This window comes from Gracilinanus agilis, chromosome 5 (assembly GCF_016433145.1).
Source record: "Gracilinanus agilis isolate LMUSP501 chromosome 5, AgileGrace, whole genome shotgun sequence".
NCBI lineage: Eukaryota > Metazoa > Chordata > Mammalia > Didelphimorphia > Didelphidae > Gracilinanus > Gracilinanus agilis.
The window spans coordinates 194476462-194487858 of NC_058134.1; the positions used below are offsets into that span (position 1 = coordinate 194476462).

The 11397-nt window shown below is 37.0% G+C and overlaps 1 protein-coding gene across 1 annotated transcript; it reads right to left on the reverse strand.

Moving 5' to 3' along the window:
- Positions 1-1821: 1821 nt before the first annotated feature.
- Positions 1822-11011, reverse strand: APOBEC1 (apolipoprotein B mRNA editing enzyme catalytic subunit 1). Its single transcript, XM_044679766.1, has 5 exons — positions 10996-11011; positions 6920-6947; positions 3856-4250; positions 2629-2747; positions 1822-1971 (listed from the first exon to the last, which is right to left on the reverse strand). The coding sequence occupies exons 1-5, from the start codon at positions 11009-11011 to the stop codon at positions 1822-1824; spliced, it is 708 nt and encodes a 235-aa protein (XP_044535701.1).
- Positions 11012-11397: the final 386 nt, after the last annotated feature.

Here is an 11397-nt window from a genome sequence, read left to right on the forward strand (position 1 = left end):
CTTGTTGGCTACAGGAGGGGGAGTGGGAGGAGGGGAGAGAAAACATGAATCATGTAACCATGGAAAAATATTCTAAATTAATTAAATAAAAATTTTTAAGAGAAAAAAGAATCCTTCCCTTTCTAGAAAATATTTCTTTGAACATTGGATTTTTAATCTTTTGTTTAATTTTTCCCTCTGGTACTCTTGGCATTCTTGTGATGAAGATATCCTTTTCCCTTAAGATCTATTTGGACTCATGAAGTTAACCTTTTCTTCTGAGTTTATTTTTTGGACTTCTCTCCATCCATGGCATTTCTTTAATATGCTTGGGTTTTTTTTTTCTGTTTATTCATCTATTCAACCCCCATTTCTGAATTAGGACTCTATTCTATTCCTTACTCTCACTTTCTGGCAAGTAGAAAAGAAATGGAAGCATATTTTGTATTTTTGGGTTCAAAGATCACTGCTCATGTGAACACACTCATGAAATTAAAAGATGTTTGGCCCTTGGAAGAAAAGCTCTGGCAAATCTGGACAGCATACTGAAAAGTAGAAATAACATCTTGCCAACAAAGGTCTATATAGTCAAAGGTATGATTTTTCTAGTAGCAGACTGCAAGAGTTGGACTATAAGAACAGTTGAGTACCACAGAATCAATGCTTTTGAATTTTGGTGCTGGCTAAAATTTTTGAGAGTCTCTTGGACAGCAAGGAGATCAAATCAGCCAATATTTAAAGAAATTAATTCAGACTATTCACTGGAAAGGCAAATACTGAAACTGAAGCTTAAATATTTAGACCACATAATGAGAAGACAAGACGCATTGGAAAAGATCTTGATGTTGGGAAAGACTGAAGGGCAAAGATGGGGATGGCAGAGGATGAGATGGATAGATAGTCATGGAAACAATGAACATTAGGTTGGATAGACTTTAAGAGATAGTAGAGGATAGAAGGGCTCGCCATGCTATGGTCCATGGGTTTATGGATAGTTGGACATGACTGACTGAATGACTGAACAACAAACAACAATAACAAGGTTTTGATTCTGATGAAATTTAATAGGAATAAAGCTAAAGCCTTTTACTTAAAAAACCCAACTTCTCAAATACAAGATGAGGGGAGGCGAGTTATGTATAAATTCATTTTAAAAAATCTTGGGGGGCAGGAAGCTAGGTAGCAAAATAGAATACCAGACCTGGTGTCAGGAGGACCTAGGTTCAAATCTGACCTCAGATACTTCCTAGTTGTGTGACTCTGGCCAAGTCACTTAGCCCCCATTGCCTAACCCTTGCCACTCTACTGCATTAAAATTGACACTAAGACAGAAGGCAAGGATTTTTGAAAAAAAGATTTTAAAAACCCTTGGGGTTTTTATCTACTTTTAGCTCAATATGGATAAATTGTCAACTATCATTTATTAACTCCCCATTATGTGCCAGGTATTGTGCTAAGCACTAGAGTCACAAAGAAAGGCAAAAAAAAACCAGTCCCTTCTTTGAAAGAGCTCAAGGTTAATAGGAGACACAACAGGTGGACAATTTTGTGCAAATAATACATAAATTGAATAAAGTGGGGAAAATCTCCAAGGCAAAACTTTGAGATTTGGGAATGGAAATGGTTTCTTGAAGAAGGTGAGATTTTAGCTGAGACTTGAAGGGATCCAAGGAAGATAGGAAATTGATATGAGGAAGGAGAGATTTCTGGCATGGAGGGAAAATCTATGATATTATAGTTTGCCATGTTTCTTGTATGTTCTCATTTCCCAATTCTTTGTCAAGCCCAGTAGATTATAACACTGTAGTCTGAGATAAGAACACAAAAGAAAAAACATTTTATTCATCTCCAGGTCACAAATGGTTGGACCACCCCCGTGGCTACAAGAACATGATATGGAATCTTTCGGTAATGGCAGTCTTGCAAATCAAGGCTGAAGAGCGGAAGCTGATTGGAATGACTCCCTGAAATCTTTAAACAAGGTGGAAGCCCCTGGCAGAGCAAAATAGAATAGACAAGAAATTAGGATCATATCATTATTACTGTTTAAATTTGGCATTTTAATAATTATTTAATGTTTGACTTTTAATTTTTAATTTGTGTTAATTATCAGATAAGTCTATTAATGGTCATCTGTAATTGGTCTAATAAATCCACCCACATGTATGTCTACAAAAATAGGGTATTATAGGAAGGAGTGAAGTATTTATTTACCCAATGTGCTCTGTATCCTTTCTCCAATTATTCCCAATAAAAGGTTGCCTTGTTCTACTCTCACCCCCCCAAGACAAGTAAGCATTTCCAATAATTAGACGGAGGCTAATGATATATTGAGTATCATGAGTACCAAGAGCCCCAGAAAAGATGCAAGAAATAAGGATGGAGGGGCAGCTGGGTAGCTCAGTGGTTTGAGAGTCAGGCCTAGAGACGGGAGGTCCTAGGTTCAAATCTGGCCTCAGACACTTCCCAGCTATGTGACCCTGGGCAAGTCACTTGACCCCCATTGCCCACCCTTACCACTCTTCCACCAAGGAGCCAATACACAGAAGTTAAGAGTTTAAAAAAAATCTTTAAAAAAAAAAGAAAAAAAAAAGAAATAAGGATGGTTATTTCCAGATCTTATCCCCTTGGCTATCTAAGATAACTCACTAAAATTATGCAATGGAGTTCCAGGACATATAACATAATCCAAAGGTAGGGGTATTTGGGCCAGTAATCTTCTTCCCCTGGTGGATAGTCAACAAAGTTTCTCCAACAGTAATGATACTCTGAGAAAACAGAAATTTTGGTTCAGTGATATAAACACCTCAAAGCACCATCTTTTTAGAAGTTTGCTATCCCTGCAAGATAAAAACAAGATTGAAATCCAAAGTTGGATCCCAGGTATGGAGGACTTTTATTTTTCTTAAGTGACCATGATGAACTTTGAAGTGTGATTCCTAAGATATGTTCCCCCAGAAGCTCTGAAGCAGGAACATTCCCTGAAGTATGGTAGCCCATTCTTTATATTAACTGAAGAAATGATACCAAGATTATAACAGAAAAAGGGAAGGTATGAGATATAATTCTGGGACCTTCACATTTCCTTCTTGAAGTATATCAGTCTGGTTTTCCCTTACATCAATTTCACCCCCTAAAGCATGAGGACAAACAGTTCCTTCTGCCAGAGTGTGTGTGATACCTAAAGTCTCCTAATTCCATCAGAAGGCTGGAGGTGACTCACATTTCAAAGTTCATTATAGTGTAACCTAAGACTGATAAGATTATCAAAGGCTTGATCCCAACAACTGGTTTCTAGCTCAATCCCAGATTTCTAAAGATAAGGATCTTAGCAAGCATCTAGAATATAAGGAGGTTGTGGTCTTGCATAAGAATTTAACCATTTATCACTTTGTTTCTATGGGGAAAAATGTAATCTAATTTCTTGACAACTGATTTACATGCAAGGGTATGTTGGTAAATGTTTAACAACCAGCTCTCTGGAAAAAAAATGCACGGATCACCCACTTTTTAAGTTTCATGTACATTTTAAAGATGATTTCCACCCCCTTCTTAAGCCTTGAAAATAAACAAAACTATACATCACCTTGATTTGTAGTGGATTTCTAAGGAACAAATGCTAACCCTAAAATTTTATTAGCTGTTGTGAGCTGAGTTGAGAAGTCTTCAGCACACCCCAACTTATAACAAATTTTGAAATGTGGTTCTTTTGCAAATTAGCAAAAAGCTAGCCTTGTCAACACCCATGGATAGCAGACAAGCACATAGTGATTATCTCATGATCTTGCCTTTAAACTAGAGACTCTCTGATACCCCTTCCTACTTTTCCCAGAAAGGTACACCTTGAATTCATCTTCAAGATCATGGTCTTCATACCTGAGTAGCTCATAATCTGAATAGTCACACCAGAGTGGACAAGTTCCTTGAGTCCTTGACGATGCTGTTGATCCATGTGCCAATAAAGTCGAGAAGTAAAAATGGCAAGGGTCACATTGGGGTATTGATCCAAAAACTTTCTAATGGCCTTGGAACACTCCCAGCAAGGGCTCCAGGAGAGGAACCAGGTAATGGAGCATCTAACAGATGAGTTAAAATGTCTTTCTGAAGTGAATTTTTCCATGAAGTTGATTTCAGCATGTTGAGATGTATTTTGATTGGAGTGTCGCCAAATATTTTGATTACCCCACTTAATTTCATAGAGGAGACATGTCTCTTTACGGAGTTCTTGAGGGTTAAAGAAGGCCATGAATTCCCAGGTTTTGATCCTCCTCCTGAAACATAGGAAGCAGTCCTATGTTGGTATGGAATCTTTTAAAGGACACTAGAGGATTTTTTGGTGTGTGTGTGTGTGTGTGTGTGTGTGTGTGTGTGTGTGTATTTTTTTGTCCTCCCTTCCATTTCTCAATTCTGAATCAAGAACACTTTAGGGAAATTTGCTTGTATTATATTATAAAATTCTTTGAGAAATGTTACCTTCATTTTGTTTTCATAAAAATGAGAACAAGTAGGTTTTGCATTATGCCATTGGTCAACAGTTAGCTATTGCATAGAACAATGGATGGAGGGGGGCAGGGGAAGACATAAATGAAAGAATACCATGGTTATGGAAAGCTTGGTGTCAAGAGACCCTCACTCATTAGAAAAACGCTTTTCATAGTATAGTGCCATTACTCAAGATGAACTCTGAATATCTATTCATGATTTCTATCTGTTCACAGAAATTTCAACCCAGAGTTAAAAAAAAATCAAACGAAGCCCGGCAACTGGTGAGACTTGTGAGTAAGTAGGTTGTGAAGTTGTGAAGAGATAAGAGGAATGAAAAAAATCTCAGTCACATCTGGATCTTGCCAGGACAAATACACATAGCAGAAGTGAGTGCAGTTCTGAGAGGCTAGAATGCCCCAGACTGTGGTGCCAAGAGAGACCAATGAATTGCAACTCCTGCCCCAGAGAAGTCAGTAGCAATCTCTACAGCACTGTTTGTGTCAAGAAACCCAAACTTTTGTGTCAAAGTCTTCCTGCACCTTTCCATGAGAAAACTGTTGTGTTCCTCTCTCCCTTTACTGGGAAAAAGAAAGGCATTTTTGGGAAGTCAGGTGGCTTCCCAGCATGGTGACTAGAAACACTGTAGAGATAGCTGCTGACTTTTTTGGGGACAGAGGCAGATACAAGCTGCCACATAAAATGCACTGACCTATGTCAACACAGCAGGCACTTCTGTTACCTTCACCAGTTTATACCTGGTCTAGATAACAACCTCCATCATAAGAGTCCCCAGATTTAATATATGCATCCATATCCAATCTGAGTACATGTTGGGTGATGTCACTTTGCTAAAGTGTTCATACATAGGTTTCTGAAATAGGTAGTCCAAAATTTTCTTTCAATGAATAAAAATTTCTTAGTCCCAACTATTGCCAAAGCATGGGTTCCCAGCACTTAAGAGATTAATGCTGAGAAAGATAGTGGTGTCAGGGTCTGCATGTGCTGCAGTAAAGAGAAGTCAACAATGATCACTTCAGTGTTCTTTAATTGTCATCTATTCCCAATGAACACCTCTGTTCACTTCACAAAGGAAGAAGGACAAATCAGTCCACTCATGGAAAGCTACTAGGAAAATATGATATAGCAGAAGCCTAGGAACAAATATTTAGAGGATATTGTAGAGATTGAAGCTGATCTCAGTCTGGACAGTGCCCGTCTCTCAGTGTTGCTGAATGAGATGCTCAGCCTTCTCAGAGCACTTCAGACACTTCTGGCAATTCCTGTGTAGCTCTTTCTAGTCTCCCTGTAACAACCTCCCTGATGAGACTCCCCAAATATTTTATTTTGTTTATTTCATTATTCATTTATTTTTTTCTCTTTATTTTTTAAAAGTATTTTTCCATGATTGCATGATTCATGTTCTCTCTCTTGCCTTTTCCCTTTTCCCTCCCAGAGCAATTCCACTTCCCCAACTATTTTAAACTGCAAACTCTGCAAATAACCCTGCGTAAACAGAACACACACTGAATGATGTCATGTTGTGGAGCCCAAACAGCTATCTGGAAGGTGAAGTCTGAAGAAAATTTCCTGCAGGGAGCATGGCTCTCTCTGCCTTAAGCATTGTGAGAACAAATGTGAAAACATAAGCCCTCACAAATGTTTGATTTGCTTGAACTCTGATACTTAGATATTTCTTGTATGTGGTCCCAACTCTAATCATTTTCATTATTACCCAGGTGGTTCTCTCCAGACCTTTTCAGGTTGTGAAGCTCCAGATTAGGTATCAGATTTTAACAGGTTCTGAAGAGAGTAGAAGAGTCTTTTGATCCTTCCTTCTTATATCTTTGTTTAAACAAAGTCCTTCTAAAACTGAAAGCAATTTTCTCTTTGTAGCTATTTCAGCTTTAACACCCCTGGTATATCTCAAAGTTTCAATTCAGCGAAGAGTTTAGATAGTTCTGACTAGCATACAATGTAATCAGGGAATGAATGGTCTCACTGTACCAATAGTTTTTACTTCTCTCATTCCTAAAATGGATAATTTGTTTCAGCCATCATCAGATAATACTTCTTTTAGACATGACTTCTCTGTAATTAGCGGGTTCTGCGTATCAGGAAGATGAAGAAAAAGTGATACAAGATGAGGGAGCAAGGGACATAAATGGAAGGCATGTCAAAATTGGTTCTGAAATGGTAAACATAATGAAAACAAGAACTAGAGTAAAAGAGAGATAGTAAAGCAGCTGAATAATTAATTGTTTAAAAAGAAGCTAAGAAGCCTAGAAACAGATTTAGATAGTAAAGAAAATGAATAAGTAGTATAAGAGAGGAGAGACAATGACTGGAGAAAGAAGAATGATAGAAGTAGGAAAGACTGTGGAAAGGCATTTGACTTTTGTGGCACTAACTATCCTCTAGTCCTTAGAGGAACTGAATTAAATATTATCGTCCTCACCTTAGAGTGGCATCTCCCACTGATAGACCTGTTGGCAAAAAGATAGAGTGTCATAAGGCCCCTTAGGGAAAATGAAGATATTGCGAACAGATTCTTTTTGTCATTCATTACTGATACCACTAATATTACAAAATGGAATTTGAACACAGACATGCAGATGAACCAACTTGTCAGTTCCCTGCTTATTTTCATTTGTTGTGATATTCATAATCTTGCATCTGGTATTCTGGGGAGGAACTTTACCAACTATGACCTAATGCAAAGGTTAGAGGCATAACCAGGGCAGGCCATTGAAATTTAGAGGGTGCTGACAGGATTTATCCTCCTTTAGGAGCATATGAACAGAGACTAGCACTTGGTAAGAATAAGTAATTAAAATAAGAAACTAGCAGATGATGTGCTTCCTCCCTTTGTGGTCATACTTCTGGCCTTGACTTTCCAGAATTCTACAATAGTAGCAGTTCTCCTAGCAGTGATTTTGTGGTAAAGCAGGGTCTAATTTGGTCTTCTCAAGTTGATTTGATAAGATTGTATGAACTTGTATGAACTGATGCCCAGTAAAAAGCCAGGAAAAGTAATATACATAGGAATGATGATGATGTATACAGAAAGACAATAAAATAAAAATGAAAGTCATATGATATTAATGGCAAAGCTCGGCCATTAATGAAAATTAATTGACCAGAGAAGAGTTGAAAAAATGCACCTGTATCCCTTCATTGCTTAGGTGGGTGTGGCTTTCACATAGAATTTTCTTTTTTTCTACTTAAGAAGTTTTTTAATCCTTATCTGAGTCTCAAAACAACTGGAATACAAAGGGTAAACATTAGATGAGTGTCCTAAAATAATAATAATGGAACTTACTTTCTTCAACAATGCTGGACGCTTAGAAGATATTCTCATAAGAAATGCCATATTCTATCTAAAAGATGACTAGGCAGAACTATAAATTACAAAACCTATATCCTGGGGCAGCTGGGTAGCTCAGTGGAGTGAGAATCAGGCTTAGAGACAGGAGGTCCTAGGTTCAAACCCGGCCTCAGCCACTTCCCAGCTGTGTGACCCTGGGCAAGTCACTTGACCCCCATTGCCCACCCTTACCAATCTTCCACCTATGAGACAATACACCGAAGTACAAGGGTTTAATAAAACAACAAACAAACCTATATCCCTTACCTATGCAGGGTACAAAGGCTAGATCCTTAATGAAATATCAGTTCCATGCTACAAAGCAATCAATTGTCTTTGAGTTTTCATCGTTTTAGTTATTTCTTTAAAATAGCTATTGAAATGCATTCCTTCCCATTATCTTAGCTTTAGAGCTATGGAATTTTAGAGCTGAAATGTAATTCAGTGATCATCTAATCTAATCTCCTTTTTGACAGATAAGGGAAACTGAGCTTCAGAAAAGTTTAGTTATTTTCCCATTTGACACAATGGCAGAGCTGAGACTAGATGCCACATCTTCAGATTCCAAGCCTCTTTTTACAATACTATACTTGCATTCCTAGAAGATTACAGTCCTCAAAACATCTACTAACCTGTTTGTTATATCCTTGGGCCCAGATGTAAAAATGTATCTTTCAAAGAGACGTGGTTTTTGTTTTTTGTTTTGCATATCAAGAAGACACCTTTCTTAGATTAGTTTTCTGTTTGGGGTGGTAGCAAAAACTTTTTGGTCTCTGACCTTCACCACTTACCTCACTCAGACAGATTATGGAATATAGATTTCTATAATTATGAATGAATCCTCCTAGTTCTACATTAAAAACCCAAGAGTACAAGAGATATCAGTCATGAAGCAATTATATCCTGGTTGCATCATAATTTAACAATTTCATGCATGTCTCACCAGAATGCAAGATTCCTAAGTTTAAACTCTTAGGCAACTATGATAGCCTCTTACATGATCTCCCTACTTCCTATTTCTTTCTTTCAATCCATCTTCAGTTACAGAGCCATAGGCTGAAATTGGAAAGGACTGACTTCAGGGGCCATCTATTCCTATGACTTCATTTTACAGATGATGAAACTGAGGTCCAGCAATGTTAAATGGCATGATCAATTTCATATAGCTTTCACATTATCAGAAGTGGGATTTGAATATAAATCTTCTAAATTCAGCAACATTGTTTTTTTCCTATTGTACAATGCTGCCTCAATCAGTCATGAACAGTTTTCAAGTATAATATAGAGCAATATGCTAGGTGCTTGCAAAGTGAAAAGAAATCACAACCCTTTTCCTTAAAGATTTTATAGTCATCTAGGGGTTGACAGAGTTAACAATAATAAAACAATTTTACAGAATAATTATATCAGAAAATTCTAATATATTAGAGACAAATGAAGTAAAAAAATACATAACTCTTGTAACTTTATTTTTCCTTTTTTGTATTTTATTTTTAATATATCTTTTCTTATAACTTTAAATGTGAATGGATTAAACAATCCAATAAAATGGGGAGAAAATGACAGATTAGATAAGAAAACAAAAACTCACAATTTGCTGCTTACCAGAAAAACTTATTAAGGATGGATTGGAGTATAGAGAGAATGGAGGAGAGAAGACCCATAAGAATATTATAACAGTAATCCATTTATGTATTAATGATGGCAATAGCAATAGAGATCTGGACAAGGGAGATGTTGTGGAAAAGGAAATGACAAGACCTAATAACTATATGTGAGAGGTCAGGGGAGACACAAGATTGAAAGAAGTCATAAACTCTTTCCTCAAGGAGCTTGTAGTCATACAGGAGAATCAAACATAAGCAGAGAAAGCTATAATAAAAAATCCGATGTTATGATTGCACTAGAAAGCTTCAAGGGGGCAGCTGAATACTCAGTGGATTGAGAACCAGGCCTAGAGATGGGAGGTCCTAGGTTCAAATCTGACTTCAAACACTTCACAGCTTTGTGACCCTGGGCAAGTCACTTTACCACCTTTGCTTAGCCCTTACCACTCTTTTGCCTTGGAACCAATACACAGTATTGATTCTAAGATGGAAGATAAGGGTTTTAAAAAAAAAAAGAAAGCTTCAAAACAGAAATTAGTGGAGGAAAACAAAAACCTAGGTTTCATAATTTTAAATGTGAATGGATTAAACAATCTAATAAAATGAAAAAGTGTGACAAATTGGGTAAGAAAACTAAGCCCCAGAATCTGTTGCTTAAGAGAGACATTAAAAAAAAAAAAAAAGAATATCTGCACAGGAAAAAAAAAAGGCACCTAGAGACAATGATAACACTGAGATAGCATCATGATTTATCAACAAGTTGTTCAATTGATTATTTTCCTAGATGTAATCTCTCTAGGATTTCTTATTATTGAAAAATAAAGTAAAAAGAACCCTAGAATTAAGGATTTCCACAATGTATCATCAACCTGCTTTGACTGTATACCCTAGTTATTGCTTGCATACAAATTCATTACTCCATTTATACTAGCTCATTTGCTCTTGAACACATCCTGAGTTTTCATATCACATTTTTGCTTCTGCTATTCAGTTCTCCTGGATGTGCCTCCCACTCGGAGTCAAGTTCTATTTATTCAAATTCTACCCATTTCTCAAGGCACAGCTCAAGTTCTCTATCTTCTTCAGTAACCACTCTAGCCTCTGAACGCTTAGGGTAACTATATAATTCATTAAGCAATTAATGTATTTTAGGATAGTTCTTTTTATTATTTTATTAATATTTGAGCTATTATTTACATTTTTATTTTCATTCAGATTTTTATATATATGCTCTGTCTCCCCTTTAAATTTGTTATGGGTAAGAGGTCATGCCTCTTTTCCTTTTTATCCCCTTAAATTAACTTGCACAAAGAAGGTACCCAGATAAATTTGTGGATTGGCTTTGCTTAGATTCATTCTGTTTGTCCTAAGCCTGATGCTCTTTGGAGAATAATAAATGTCAATGACATTCACAATAAATAGCTATACACCTAGAAAAATATGCTTAATTAAGACATGCTGAGATGAAGCTTAAAAAATGAACCTGAAAACAGAGTGCCAGAAAGTTCTTCCCTCCCTGCTCCCTATACAAGAGATGCTATAGCTGTGGCTGGGAATTACCTGTCTTGGAATTCATGGCTTCTTTTCAGACCGGAATTGTTTCTGGAGCTGTGAGCTGGGTTGACTGAACTGCCAGCAATATATATGAACTTTGATTCTCTAGGTGTGCCCGGTGCCAACTTCCTAGATGAAGGAGGGTGACTCATCTAAACTCGGGGTGGGGGGAGATCTGGGGTAATCAAATGAGACACAAATGAGGAAAGAAATTAGTAGTGGGGGCAGGCATATCTTTGGGTTGAAAGTATCATGATGCCCCACCCTTATGAATATTAAGGCTGCTGCCACTTGAATTTAATAACTTTCCTTTTCCCACTAAATACAGGTAAGGGTAGGTTTGTCTGTCACCCTATATTGAACAGAATGACGAAAACTAAAAACAAGGTGTAATGGAGCAGAGAAGAC